The 14,633-nt window shown below is 46.7% G+C and overlaps 1 protein-coding gene across 1 annotated transcript in view; it reads left to right on the forward strand.

Moving 5' to 3' along the window:
* The window catches only part of anp32e (acidic (leucine-rich) nuclear phosphoprotein 32 family, member E), a 29,888-nt gene extending 18,631 nt beyond the window's left edge, over window positions 1-11,257 (forward strand). Inside the window, exons 4-7 of the mRNA XM_080182721.1 lie at window positions 2,361-2,514; window positions 3,792-3,949; window positions 5,642-5,702; window positions 7,881-11,257. Of these exons, the coding sequence (XP_080038847.1) occupies window positions 2,361-2,514; window positions 3,792-3,949; window positions 5,642-5,702; window positions 7,881-7,948 (441 nt within the window). The 3' untranslated portion in view covers window positions 7,949-11,257. The remainder of the gene's footprint in view (window positions 1-2,360; window positions 2,515-3,791; window positions 3,950-5,641; window positions 5,703-7,880) is intronic.
* Window positions 11,258-14,633: the final 3,376 nt, after the last annotated feature.

Here is a 14,633-nt window from a genome sequence, read left to right on the forward strand (position 1 = left end):
AACAGGCTTTTGGGAACGTGTTTGGATCAGTCTCCTTTTCCACATAACAGGCTCTCTGTCAGTTTCACACAATCCTTTTCTAGCAATCTGTGAAGAAACTGAAGACTTGTATCTGTGTCCTCGAGACTCTCCAGCCTATTGCAGCCAGGAGTGCTGTGACTGCTGTTAATCACAAAGTTCTCTGTATCATAAGACCATAATGTGGAGATGCCGGCGTTGGACTGGGGTCCCACACAGTAAGGAGTCTCTAGGTTAAAGTCAAACAGGTTTATTTGGTAGGAAAAGCCACTAGCTTTCAATGCAGTGCTCCTGCATCAGGTGAGTCATAAGACCATGAGACATAAGAGCAGAATTAGGCCACTCAGCCCATCGAGTCTACTGATCCCCAGTGAAGGTGACCAGATGCAAAATGCTCCCTGTCAGGGCAGAGACAGCCCTGGAGCAGTAAGTGCTAAGTTAGCCTGCAGCAGCATTTCCCCATTACTGTAACATGTTCCTTCACCCAGTGGATCATTTGATATGGTGATCAGCTGATCTCCAAATTTCCCATCTTTGCCCCTTGCTACCAAGCTGTGAATTTTGTCTGTTGTTAAATTTGGAGGATAAGGGGTAAACCTTTTAGGACTGAGGTGAGGAGAAATTTCTTCACCCAGAGGGTGGGGAATGTGTGGAATTCACTCCCACAGAAAGTAGCTGAGGCCAAAACGTGAGATTTCAAGAAGGAATTAGATATAACTCTTGAGGCTAAAGAAATCAAGGGATATGGGAGGAAGGGGGGATCAAGATATTGAATTCAATGATCAAAATGTTTGGATGGCACAGTGGTTAGCACTGCTGCCTCACAGCTCCAAGGACCTGGGTTTGATTCCTGGCTTGGGTCACTGTCTGTGGAGTTTGCACGTTCTCCTCGTGTCTGCATGGGTTTCCTCTGGGTACTCCAGTTTCCTCCCACAGTCCAAAGGTGTGCAGGTTAGGTTTTTTGGTCCTTAGTGTCCTGGGATGTGTAGGTTAGAGGGATTAGCGGGGTAAAAGTGTGGTGTAGTGGGGAGTAAGGCCCAGGTGAGATTGGTGTCAGTGTGGACTTGATGGGTCGAATGGCCGCCTCCTGCACTGTAGGAATTCTATGAATGGTGGAGCAGGCTTGAAGGGCAGAATGGCCCACTCCTGCTTCTAGTTTGTGTCTTATTGACTGTGAAACATTTTGGGACATTTTTGAGATTGTGAATGGTACAATGGAAATATAAGTCTTTCTTTTCTCCATATATGCCAGCTGTCTATTCCCCACGTCCTCACTGTTTCCAGTTTTAACTCCTTTAACTGCAGAGTTCCTTGTGTCTCTCTGTATTACCTTGTGTATTTTAGTCTGGTTGCAGACTACGGTGAGGTAAAGTGCAAGCTGAGAGCCAGTATCTCCATTTAACAGCAGTCCTGTGCTACTTTAGACTGTTCCAAACTCACTTGATTGACTTGCTTTGATCTGATAGTTGGTGATTCAAGTCTGACCAAAGGATTTAAGACTGCTTTAAATTTCCTCTTGGTGGGCTATGTAATGGGACAGTTTGTTTGCACATGCCTTAGTTTGACTACTGTCTTTAGGTACAAATCATAGAATCCTTACAGTAAAGGAGGAGGCCATTCAGCCCATTGAGTCTGCTCCTGGTCTAATTCTGCTCCTATGTCTCATGGTCTTATGACTTACATGATGAAGGAGCAGCACTTCGAAAGCTAGTGGCTTTTGCGACCAAATAAACCTGTTGGACTTTAACCTGGTGTTGTGAGACTCCTTACTATGTTTACCCCAATCCAATGCTGGCATCTCCACATTATGGTCTTATGATACAGAGAACTTTGATTAACAGCACTCCTGGCTGCAATAGGCTGGAGAGTCTTAAGGACACAGAGACAAGTCTTCAGTTTCTTCACAGATTGCTAGAAAAGGAGTGTGTGAAACAGACAGAGAGCCTGTTATATGGAATAGGAGTCTGAAAATTGATCTTTGCTGATCCGAACACATTCCCAAAAGCCTGTTCATGGATCACACAATCCCATCCAGGCCCTATCCCTATAACCCCATGCATACACACTAGCTAATTCTCTAGGGGCATTTTGGCATGGCCAATCCACTTAACCAGCACATCTTTGGAGTGTGGGAGGAAACTGGAGCGCCTGGAGAAAACCCATGCAGGCACGGGGAGAATGTGCACACTCCACACAGACAGTAACGCGAGCCTGAGATTGAACCCTGGTGCTGAGGTAGCAGTGCTAATCACTGTGTGCCACTGCGCTGCCCACCAAGGTTTCACAATCTTATTTTGTTTGGGTCCTTTATTTAACTTTGATTTTTATTTTTTAATTTTCAGAAGAACCTGACTCATTTGAAGAGCTTGGACCTGTACAACTGTGACATCTCCAACCCCAATGACTACAGAGAGAGTATCTTCAAGCTCCTCCCTCACATAACTTACTTGGATGGCTTTGATCGCGATGACCAGGAGGCTCCAGAGTCTGATGAGGGTAAGAGATTTATATCTCCAGGGTGGAGGGGAATCACTTCCACGTCACTTGCTGCTCTTTTATGGTGGAGTTTTCTCTCACTGGGGCTCAGTTGGCTGGAGAGCTGGTTAGTGATGCAGAGCGACATCAACAGTGCGGGTTGTTGGGGATGTGATGGCCTAGTGGTGTTATTGCTGGACTATTAATCCAGAAACTTAGCTGGGGATCTGGGTTCAAATCTCGTCACGGCAGATGATGAAATTTGAATTCAATAAAAAATATCTGGAATTAAGAATCTACTGATGACCCATTGTCGGAAAAACCCATCTGGTTCCCTTTAGAGAAGGAAGTCTGCCGTCCTTACCCCAGTCTGGCCTACATGTGACTCCAGAGCCACAGCAATGTGGTTGACTCTCAACTGCCCTCCAAAGGGCAACTAGGGATGGGCAACAAATGCTGGACCATCCAGCGACGCCCTTGTCCCATGAATGAATAAAGGTTCAATTCCTATCCCGGCTGAGGTTATGTACAAAGATGTGCTGAGATGTGGTGTTCCTCGGGTTAAATCGCCACAGTCAACTCCCTCACTGAAAGGAGAGAGAGAGAGCACTCTTGTATCTGGGACTATGGGGACTTTTCCTCCTCCTCCCTATCTCTCTCTCTCTCTCTCTCTCTTTCTTTCTGTCTCTCTGGGATGTTTCCACTTTCGCTTCCGTTGGCAGAGCTTAGAATCTCTGTATTCCGTCTCTCAGTACATCGGCCCAAATGGCTGTTCTTTTTGAAGGTAACTGGTTGATTTGACTTGGGGAGCATCATGGCTGAGTATAATTCACTCTCTGGCTCGCGCGGCGTACCTGCTGATTACCAGTCCGCAGTTGTTCCTCAGTAGTTGTAATGCGGGATCCTGGCCAACCTGTTGTTCAGATATAGGGTGGAATTTTACTGGTGCTTCCGCCCGAGACCAGTGGAGAATGCCATTCTCCAAGCCTCTCCCACCGCCAGAATCAGGGCGGGCGTGCCAGTAAAATTCCGGCTCTCGTCTCTATTCTGCCAGTGGTTTTGAAACTTCTCGCATCTTGAGTTTCCAGATGTGCTTTTTCCAGATTTCCAATAATCCCTCAAGCCGTGGCACCTGTAAACTTAGTGATGTTGCCCAGATCAGTTGCTGGTTCCTCCTGTAATCCAGTGGACGTGAGCTTCGTATCACGTTCCATACAGACTGGAAGCTGATCTTTGGGTCCTTCCGGACTGTGGAATGACAGCTTTATGTAAAAAAACAATCTTTGTTTCTCCTGCAGAGGAAGGTGAGGAGGATGAAGATGGAGCTGGTGCTGCAGAGGAATATTACGATGATGAGGACGAGGATGAGGAAGAAGAGGATGAAGATGAGGAGGATGATGAACAAGAGCCGGATGGGGAGGTTGGGCTGAGTTATCTCCTGAAAGAAGAAATTCAGGTTTGTTTACAGAAGTCGGCTCAGCGATCAGCCCCTTTGCCCAGTCCCCCCTCAATTCCCTTTCCAGGAACCACTGCAGAACAGGAAGGGTTTTAATTTAAAACTGTCCTGATTTCTTGTCTCATCCATCCATCTATAAACTAAGTTATTCTGCTTCCCCACCCAACCTCTGTTTTGATGTGATCCAATTTCCATTAATAACCCTATAGCAAACTCCTGATGGGGTTAGTTAATTTCAACATGCTCAGAAGCAAGAGGAAGGTGACAGTGGGTTAGCACTGCTGTCTCACAGCGCCAGGGACCCGGGTTCAATTCCCCGGCAGCACGGTGACACAGTGGGTTAGCACTGCTGCCTCAGTGCCAGGGACCCGGGTTTGATTCCCCGGCAGCACGGTGACACAGTGGGTTAGCACTGCTGCCTCACAGCGCCAGGGACCCCGGGTTTGATTCTCAGCAGCACAGTGACACAGTGGGTTAGCGCTGCTGCCTTGCAGCGCCAGGGACCCGGGTTCGATTCCGACCTCTGTTGACCACCTGTCTGTGTGGAGTTTGCTCGTTCTCCCTCTGTCTGCATGGGTTTCCTCCGGGTGTTCTGGTTTCTTCCCACAGTCTAAAGATGTGGGATTGGCAATGCTAAATTGACCCTTAGTTCCCATGATGTATAGATTAGGGGGATTGGCAAAGTAAATGCGCAGGGCTTTTTTAAAAAGTTTTTTTTTAAGTTTGTTTATTTATTAGTCAACACTGCAATGAAGTTACTGTGAAATTCCCCGAGTCACCACACTCCAGCGTCTGTTTGGGCCAATGCACCCTAACCAGCATGTTTTTTGAATTGTGGGAAGAAACCGGAGCACTTGGAGGAAACCCGTGCAGGCACGGGGAGAATGTGCAGACTCCACACAGACAGTGACCCAAGCTGGCAATTGAACCCGGGTCCCTGGCACTGTCAGGACACAGCCTTACTTGTGACTAATAAATAAAAGCTTTAACTTTTAAAATCCCACAAGCAGGAATGCGATAAATAACCAGCTCAGATACTAGTTACTATTATTTTTCTTTGAATACATGCAAATAGATTTTTGGGAAAAAGCTGTCTGAAGCTGCAGAACTTGGTTTAATATTTCACTTAATAAATGACGCCTCCAATCATGTGGTGTTCCCTTGTACTGAATTCCAGTCTTGGCCTGGACTGTATGCTCAAATCCACACCCTCCTGATGCAGGTTACCCATCACCTGTTTGGGTACATTGAGGGAAAATTTAGCATGGCCAATGCACCCCAACCAGCACATCTTTTGGACTGTGGAAGGAAACCGGAGCACCTGGAGGAAATCCACAGGGAGAATGTGTATGTGGAGGTTGCACAGTGACCCAAGCCGGGAATCGAACCTGGGTCCCTGGTGCTGTGAGGCAGCAGTGCTAACCCACTGTGTCACTGTGCTGCTGGAAATCTAACCCGGGTCCCTGGCGCTGTGAGACAGTAGTGCTAACTCACTGTGTCACCATGCTGCTGGGAATCGAACCCGGGTCCCTGGCACTGTAAGACAGTAGTGCTAACTCACTGTGCTGCCCATTGCCACGTTTCCTACGTTACAACAGTGACTACCCTTCCAAAAGTATTTAGTTACAAAGCACTTTGGAACTTGCTGAGGTTATGAGTGGCATATATAAATGCAGGCTGTGTTTCTTACAGGATGATGAGGATGATGATGATTACGTACATGAAGGAGAGGAAGAGGAGGCGGATGAACAAGGTAAGATTTATATCTGTACAGAGCTGTTCCAGGTGATGTGAATGCATCGTGTGCTCTGCATCAACAGTCCATTCAGCCCACCAACTTTACAGGGATGTTAGACGGACCAGGAAAGTGTAGCTGTGACGTAAGATTGAATAGGCTGGGGTTATTTTCCTTGGAACAAAGAACGCTGAGGGATGATGTGATTGAAGAAAAGAGATGGACTGGACAGGATAAGATTATCTCCCTTGCTGGAAAATCCTAGAACCAGGAGACATGGATTCAAGATGAACATAGAAGGGACATGAGGAAGAACTTCTATACACAGGGTGGTGGGAGTCTGGAACCCACTGCCTGATTGGTGGAGGCAGAGGCCCTTAAGTCTTTTTAAAGTATCTGGAATCTGCACCTTTTAAGTGCTGTAAGCTACAGGGCTATGGGCCAGGTGTAGGAAGGTGGGAATGGAATGGAAAGGACACCAGGGTTCCTCAGTCTGGAATGGCCAAAACGGGCTGAATGGCTTCCTTCTCTGCTGTAACTTTTCTATGGTTATATACCTGTGTTGGCTCTTGGCTAAAGCTAGCCAATAAATCCCATCACCCCCTGCTCCATAATAACCCTGTATTTCCCAAACTGACTCCATCCTGTCCCTGTTAAGCATTTGTGCAGTCTCCAGGACAATTTCCAGTACTGTTCACCATCACTGCTGCCACACATCAGTTAGAAAGGCACTGCTTAGAGTTTAAACTAACCAGCTAGCCAGGGTAATTAGGGTAGCTTTTTATACCTGTTGAAGTGTAATTGTCTTCATTACTTCACCTACTGTGAGCTGTATATAGAACAAAGAAAATTACAACACAGGAACAGGCCGTTCAGCCCTCCAAGCCTGCACGGATAAATTGAAGGGAATACATTAACTGATTATTTACACATCGGTCAGAACATTGAATACAGGAGTTGGGACGTCTTGTTGAAGTTGTACAAGATGTTGGTAAGGCACGCATGGAATACTGTGTACAGTTCTGGTCACCCTATTATAGAAAGAGTGCAGAAAAGATTTACTAGGATGCTACCAGGACTTGATGGTTTGAGTTATGAGGAGAGACTGGATAGACTGGGACTTTTTTCTCTGGAGCATAGGAGGCTGAGGGGTGATCTTATAGAGGTCTATAAAATAATGAGGGGCACAGATCAGCGAGATAGTCAATATCTTTTCCCAAAGGTAGGGGAGTCTAAAACTAGAGGGCAGAGGTTTAAGGTGAGAGGGGAGAGATACAAAAGGGTCCAGAGGGGCAATTATTTCACACAGAGGGTGGTGAGTGTCTGGAATGAGCTGCCGGAGACAGTAGTAGACATGGGTACAGTTTTGTCTTTTTAAAAAGCGTTTAGACCGTTACATGGGTAAGATAGGTATAGAGGGATATGGGTCAAACACAGGCAGTTGAGATTATCTTGGAGGTTTTAAAAAAAAAGGGCGGCATGGATATGTTGGATTGAAGGGCCTGTTTCCATGCTGTAAACCTTTTGACTCTGTGTACAAGCCAGTTACTTTATCATGTGAAATTTTTGTTAATGTTAGACAAAATGGGTGACCGTAAACTCGTATCGCACCTTGTGCTTCCTGCCAGCTGCAGGTCGGCTAATTTCAGACTTCCTGAACTATATACCTGTGAAACAATGAAGTTTCAAGAATCTTCTAACCAACCTCTGAGACTGGTACAAATATCGGCACTTGTTTAGTTCATCTGATTCTTCCGTTAAAGGGTCGGTCACAAGGGGCAGGAGGTTTAGGGGGGGATTTGAGGAAAAGCTTGGGTCACTGTCTGTGCAGGGTCTGCATGTTCTTCCCATGTCTGCATAGGTTTTCTCCAGCTGCTCTTGTTTCCTCTCACACACCAAAAGACACGCATGTTAGGGTGGATTGGCTGTGCTAAATTGTCCCTCAGTGTCAGGGGAACTAGCTAGGGTAAATGTGTGGGATTATGGGGATAGGGTGGGATTGTAGTCTGTGCTGACGTGATTGGCTGAATGGCCTCTTTCTGCACTGTAGGATTCTATGATAACTGGCTACAGACGAGGGACACTAATGAGTTTGTGATTTAGTGTTACTGAGGTTTGTTTGGGCGGGGGGGGCGCATGCAAGTCTGAAGGATGCAGCTTCTGAGAGTTGCTTTTCTTTGTCCCCTTTCTCTGCAGAAGAAACGGTCGCTCAAGGACAGAAGCGAAAAAGAGAGGCAGAAGACGAAGGCGAGGAGGATGAGTAGTTCCCTCAAAAGTGTGACCAAACTCCTGTTTCATTACAATACAACTCTGTCGCATTCTTGCTATTCTTTTAGATGGTAACTGTCACAATGGGAGTTGAAGGGGGAGAAGGGAATTGGTGGGGTGGGGTAGAGGAGTCCTGGGCGAAGGAAGTTATTTTATACTTTAAACCATTCCAGTTTTACTGGCAATGTTCCAGATACACTTGTCTAGCCCTTTATTGGTAATTTTTTTTTGTAATTCCGTTCCATGGGAATCTCGTTGCGAGGTTTGTTGTACTTTTACTCAGTGCGTGCGGGTCTCCAAGTCTGATTATCTCCTTACGATGCTGCATGCTTTGGGAGGGGTGGCAGGACAGGACGAGAAGTTTTTATTTTTAAATTCTACAGTGTCTTATTTTCTTTTTGTCCTAAATTCCAGTGCCCAAACCTGCTGTGAAAGAACCATAAATGTTTCTGGCCATCAGTGGAGGTACTGCAGCCCTGCTGTCGATACTGGAATTATACCGTGATAGCTTACACAGGGAAACATAGAACAGTACAACACAAGAACAAGCCCTTCGGCCCACAGTGTTGTGCCGAATAGGACACCAAGTTAAACTAATCCTTTCTGCCTACCCTTGGTTCGTATCCCTCTGTTCCTTACATACTCACAGGCTTGTCTAAAAGCCCCCTATCACATCTGCCTCCACCGCAACCCCTGGCAGTGCGTTCCTGACACCTATCAGTCTGTATATAAAAAAAACTTGCCCCTCGCATATCCTTTGAACTTTTCTCCCCTCTCACCTTAAGTGCCCCCCCAAGTATTAAACATTTTAACTCTGGGAAAGAAATTCTGAGTGTCAACCCTATCCCTGCCTCCCATAATTTTATAGACTTCTATTAGATGTCCCCTCAGCCTCTGGAAGCTTCCAGAATAATGTGGATGCAGGAAATTTGATGATGGAAATTTTTACAGTGTACTTGGGCTTTCAGCTTATTCTGAGATGATTTTCTTGTTTCTACACAGTGTAGAGAAATTTTGAGAGTCTCGTTGTGCTGCTCCCAGGTTTGGGACACTAACGCCTGTCTCTTGGGTGAACTTGCAGTTGTGTTCTGTGCTTGCAGTTGGAATTGGGGGTAAAGGGGTGGCAACCAGAATATTGCCAAGAATTCATCCTTCTCCAACTGCACACGTCCCAGATAATTCTAAAGTTTTAAATGTGAGACCGGAAACTATTCCCCAGATACCAAGGTCAACTCAACAGATGAGATTCAGAGTGGCCCACATCAGTTAGAGAGCATCTGTACGAGATCCCTCCAACGTTTTCCTGCTGGCTTGAGTTTTGAACTTTTTCTTTTTATACAAGGTCTCCCAGACAGAGAGCCTGAACACTGGAGATGATCCTGGGGAGGTTTTGTTTCGGAGGTTGGGTGCAAGAGTTGCTCCAAGAGGCCGAGGGGAATCTGCTCTGTGCTACACCATGTGACCCTCACTTCATTTTATTTCTGAAGGTTTTTATTTTAATGACCATACAGCATTTGAACTACATCAGAGAACTTCTCAACCTATTTTTGGGGGGGAGGACTGGTAAAGGTGGGGCTAGAAGGAGGGGGAAGAAAAGGGCTAAGAGCATGCCATTATACTCTGCAACATTCAACTAAACTATTATTTGAATGGAACTGGATTTTACACTGGGTTAAGATGTACAGTTAACTGGGTGTAATTTTTTGCAAGTGCTGTGTTTTATGTAGATTACAAGCACCAGTGCAAGCATCTCCCTTCAACTCCTATCAGTAAAATGCATTTTTAACTGTAAAACCCTTGCTGAGAATTCTTTGATAGGTGCAGACAGTTATTCACCAGTAGGGGTGGGTTTTGTATTCGTAGATCTTGTGGTTTTTAGAAATACCTTTTAAACGAGCATTTTCAGAATTTATTTTCCCGTGCGCTCGAGATCGAAGAAGTCCCTTGGGAATCGAGCTCTGATCAACCGAGAGAAGTCGAGACGATTTCTGTTGCCCCTTTTGTCCAGGTGAAGGGACAAAATGCAAAGTACTGCGGATGCTGGAAATCTGAAATAAAAACAAAATATTGGAAATAGCCCCCACCCCACATGGGTCTGACGGTGTCCCCTGGAGAGAGAGCAAGAGAAACAGTTAACACACTGGGTCTGTAACCTTTTCACCCACCTGACAGGAATGATGTGATCTTGTCGCACTGATTTCTGCAATGTGGTCAGAAGGTTAGACTTTAACCTGGTGTTGTGAGACTTCTTACTGTGCTTACCCCAGTCCAACGCCGGCACATCCACATCTTCTGCAGTGTGGCCAGGGTTTGGGTGTTTGTTCTTTTTTCTTTTGACCCTACAGACAGCGAACGCTGAGGTAAGTAATCTGGATAGTAGTTCTGCTCTTGAGTATTAGCCTAATTGGCTGAAGGAAGGTCTGACTTCCTCCATCACGACTGAGGCCTTTGTTTCTATTTCCTCCCCCCTCTGGCCAGGATGAGTCCAGCGGCTGCTTTGTGACGGGGAGTGCAGGTGTTATTCTGTCCGTTGTTCCAGGGGACAGCCCTAGCCTTTCCTAACTTTTTCCCACCCCACCCCTGACCCCACCAGTCCTCCATAAATAAATTCTGACTGTGCTCTGACTGTAACACACTCCTGTTTTTAAAAGGACACTTTGTAAATAGTCTGTTTGGTCTGCTTTTTAAAGAAGTCCCCCTCCCTCTTTTGTGTTTAAGTTGTATTTGGAAGAATAGTTTTTTTTTATTTTTGGTTTTAGAATATACTGTATTTGGATGAAGCCATTGTAGGATTTTTAAATTTGGAATAACGAATTTGAAGCAATGTTCTGCTTCAGCATATATATCTAAACCAGAGCAGTTACGCTGCGGTGGTCCCTGAATGTTTCTCAAATTGCTTTTTCTAGGGATATTCCCAGGACGTGTATCATTCCCCCATTTCCTCACTGCTGAAAATGTTCCCCATTTCATACTGGCCCCCAAAATCCTTTTCTCTTTGCTCCGGTGATGACTAATGTCAGCGACAAGATTTGTGAAACTTTTTTTTTAAAAAGCCTTTAGTACTCATCCAGATTTATAACTTTTTTCCTGCCTTACAGTAATCCACTGAACCTTCCTCTCTCTCTGTTTCCCCATCCCATTTTAACTCGGGGGGGGGGGGGGGGGGGGGGAGAAGGGAGGTGATCACTTTGGCCATTGGTAGAGATTCCTGGGAACAGCTCTGGGTTTGTTTTGTGCTGTAAACTTGATGCTGGTTTTTATAAATTAAAAGTTGCACAAAATAAAGTTCCAAACGTTTCAATAAAGACTCACCTGTGTGTATTTTGTGGCGTTTGCTTCTATGGCAAAGGAGAATGTAGCTGGCAGTGTGCACGTCTGGACAGAGGATGGTCAGATCATTGACCTTTCATCATTGGTCTGTTCAAGTGCTGGGCCGTTAGGAAATGAAATCCAGTCTGTAGTAGAATGGGGATGAGGCAGTGTGTACACTGAGATCGGGCTGTGTGTAACGGGGCAGTGTGTACGCTGAGATCGGGCTGTGTGTAACGGGGCAGTGTGTACGCTGAGATCGGGCTGTGTGTAACGGGGCAGTGTGTACGCTGAGATCGGGCTGTGTGTAACGGGGCAGTGTGTACGCTGAGATCGGGCTGTGTGTAACGGGGCAGTGTGTACGCTGAGATCGGGCTGTGTGTAACGGGGCAGTGTGTACGCTGAGATCGGGCTGTGTGTAACGGGGCAGTGTGTACGCTGAGATCGGGCTGTGTGTAACGGGGCAGTGTGTATGCTGAGATTGGGAGTTTGGTCATGGTGCAAAGCTGGGCAGTAAGGGAATGACATCCATTCTGCAGAATATTGAGGACAGGCATTAAGGGAAATTTCTTTTATCCATTCAGGTGATGTTGGTGTCGGTGGCTGGGCTAGCATTTCAGTGTCAGGAAGAAATCACAGAATCCCTACAGTATAGAAGGAGGCCATTAGGCCCATCAAGTCTGCATTGACCATAAACCCACCCAAGCCCTATTCCTACAACCGTATATTTACCCTACTAATCCCCTGACACTAGGATCAATTTAGCACGGCCAATTGACCTAACCTGCACATCTTTGGACTGTGGGAGGAAAATGGAGCAGCCGGAGGAAACCCATGCAAATATGGGGAGAACGTGTAAATTCCAAACAGTGACCTGAGGCTGGAATTCTGGCACTGAGACAGCAGTGCTAACCATTGTGCCACCCCATTTATTGCCCATCCCTAACTGCCTGCCATTTCAGAGGGCATTTCAGATTCAACCACGTTGCTGTGGCTCTGGAGTCATGTGTAGGCCAGACCAGGTTAAGGATGACAGATTTTCTTCCCTATAGGACATTAGTGAACCAGATGGGTTTTTCTGACAATTGACAATGGTTTCATGGTCATCATTAGACTTTTAATTCCAGATTTTTCTTGGATTCAGATTTCACTATCTGCCATGGTGGGATTCGAACCCAGGTCCCCAGACCAATAAACTGGGTCTCTATTACTAATCCAGTGACAATACCACGAGACCTCCACCACCTCAGAGCCACTTCCCTGAGGATGGGCAGTGGACAATAAGGGAACAGAAATGCAATGTGCAGTGCACTGAGGTTTGATGCGAGGCAGTGGATAATGAGGGAAATGCCAGTCTGCAGTGGGCATTGAAGATAGGCACTAAGGAGGGGGGGCAAGGGCAGTGAACACTGAGGCTGGGGGCAGTGGTCAATAAGGAGAAGGAAATCCAGTCTGCTGTGTACTGAGACTGGGCAATGGACACATTAGGCAGTAAGGGAAATGGTCGTCTGCACTGAGATGGGGTCGGCTGCACTCACACTGGGATGGGACAGGACAGTGCAGTGTGCTCAACTGGGACAGTCTGTGGTTACACTCTGGGACAGTGCATTGCAGTGTGGTCACACTGGGACAGGACACTGCAGTGTACTCACACTGGGACAGTCTGGTTACACTCTGGGACAGTGCATTGCAGTGTACTCACACTGGGACAGTCTGTGGTCACTCTCTGGGACAGTGCAGTGTACTCACACTGGGACAGTCTGTGGTCACTCTCTGGGACAGTGCAGTGTACTCACTCTGGGACAGTGCATTGTAGTGTACTCAGGGGACAATCTACTGGGGCTGGAGCGCGGGGCCCGCCGGGAGTTGTAGTCCAGCGGCGCCCTGGCGGCCTCCTGCGGCGGTGCGGTTGAACTACAAGTCCCGGTGTGCCCCGCGCGCGGGTATCATTCAAACTCCCGGGGCAACCGACTGTCCAGAGGCTGGGAGAGGGCAGCATGGAGCAGATAGAGGAGTAACACTATCCCCTTAAACAACACAGCCCTGCCACTAAACAACATCCTCCCCTTAAACAGCAACTTCCCTTAACAACCCCCCCCGCCCCTTTAAACAGCATCCTCCCTCCCACTGACACACACACCTCTCTCTGCAATACTGCTCTCTCCAGAAAGATGAAAACTGCCCACACAGATGGCAACTCTGCTTTTACCTTCACTTGCTTGGCTTTATCTCTCTGTGGTAAGTCCTGCCCTTTAAAATTACTCCCTCTCTCCCTTCTTCTCCCCCTCCTTCCTTCCCTACCTCTCTCCCTCCCTACCTCGCTCCCTCCCTTCTCTTTCCCCCTTTCCTTCCTTCCCTCTTCTCCCTCTCTCTCCATCATTTACTGGTTAGCAAATTGTCCTTTCATTAACATCAAACAATGGGGAGGGAATCTGTGAGCAAGCTAGCAGGGGGAGATGGGGGCCTGAATTCTCTTAATACAGACTGATGGAGGGATTGGGGAACCAGTGCAGGAAGCAAAGTGGGACAGGACTTTGTGAAATATGTAGAGGAGAAATTCCTTGATCCACAATCTCCAGATTTAGCAGGATGGCTCCTGGGTTGGGGTATTTGAGCTAGGAAGAGAGGCTAGTTATTGTCTTTACAGCAGAGAAGGCAGAGGGGGAGGGGGGGTGACATGATTGAGGGGTCTAGATAGGATGGATAGTAAGTCTCTCGTAGTGGAAGGGTCAATTATGAGGGGAGCATTATTTTAAGGTAAGGGGCAGGAGGTTTAGAGAGGATTTGAGGAAAATCTTTCACTCAAAGGGTGGTGGGAGTCAGCACAGAGCCGATGGGCTGAAGGGCCTATTCTGTACTATTTAAACTTTGATCCAGAAAGGAAAAGAACAATGCTGGAGCAAGTTTCAATGGGAGAACTATATATGAAACAGTGATCACTATGTTTAGATTTACAGTTGCTAAAGAGAGCATGGACAACGCAAGATGAAGATGCTCAACTGAGAGATTAGTAATTCAAGCCATTGGAAAGGGATCTGGCCCTGGTGAATTGAAAATGAAAATTAAGGTAGATGACCACTCAGACCTTCAAGAAGAAGCTAGAGTGGGTACAGGCTTAATGTTCCAAAGAGAGAGAGAGAGAGAGGAAAGGGCAACAACTGTTAGAGGTTTGGGTGAAAGCTCTGCACTGGTTGGGGGCATACCTAGCACAAAAGAAGATGACTATCTTTGTTGGCAGTCAATCTCAGTCCCAGGATCTGTCCGCAAGAGTTACTCAGGGTGGTATTCGAGGTTCAACCATCTTCAGGTCAGAAATGGGGATGTTCACTCATGATTACACGTTGCCCAGTATCATTCTCCACTCCGCTGACG

The sequence above is a fragment of the Carcharhinus amblyrhynchos genome, unplaced genomic scaffold (genome assembly GCF_965287045.1).
Source record: "Carcharhinus amblyrhynchos unplaced genomic scaffold, sCarAmb.v2.hapA scaffold_85, whole genome shotgun sequence".
Classification (NCBI taxonomy): domain Eukaryota; kingdom Metazoa; phylum Chordata; class Chondrichthyes; order Carcharhiniformes; family Carcharhinidae; genus Carcharhinus; species Carcharhinus amblyrhynchos.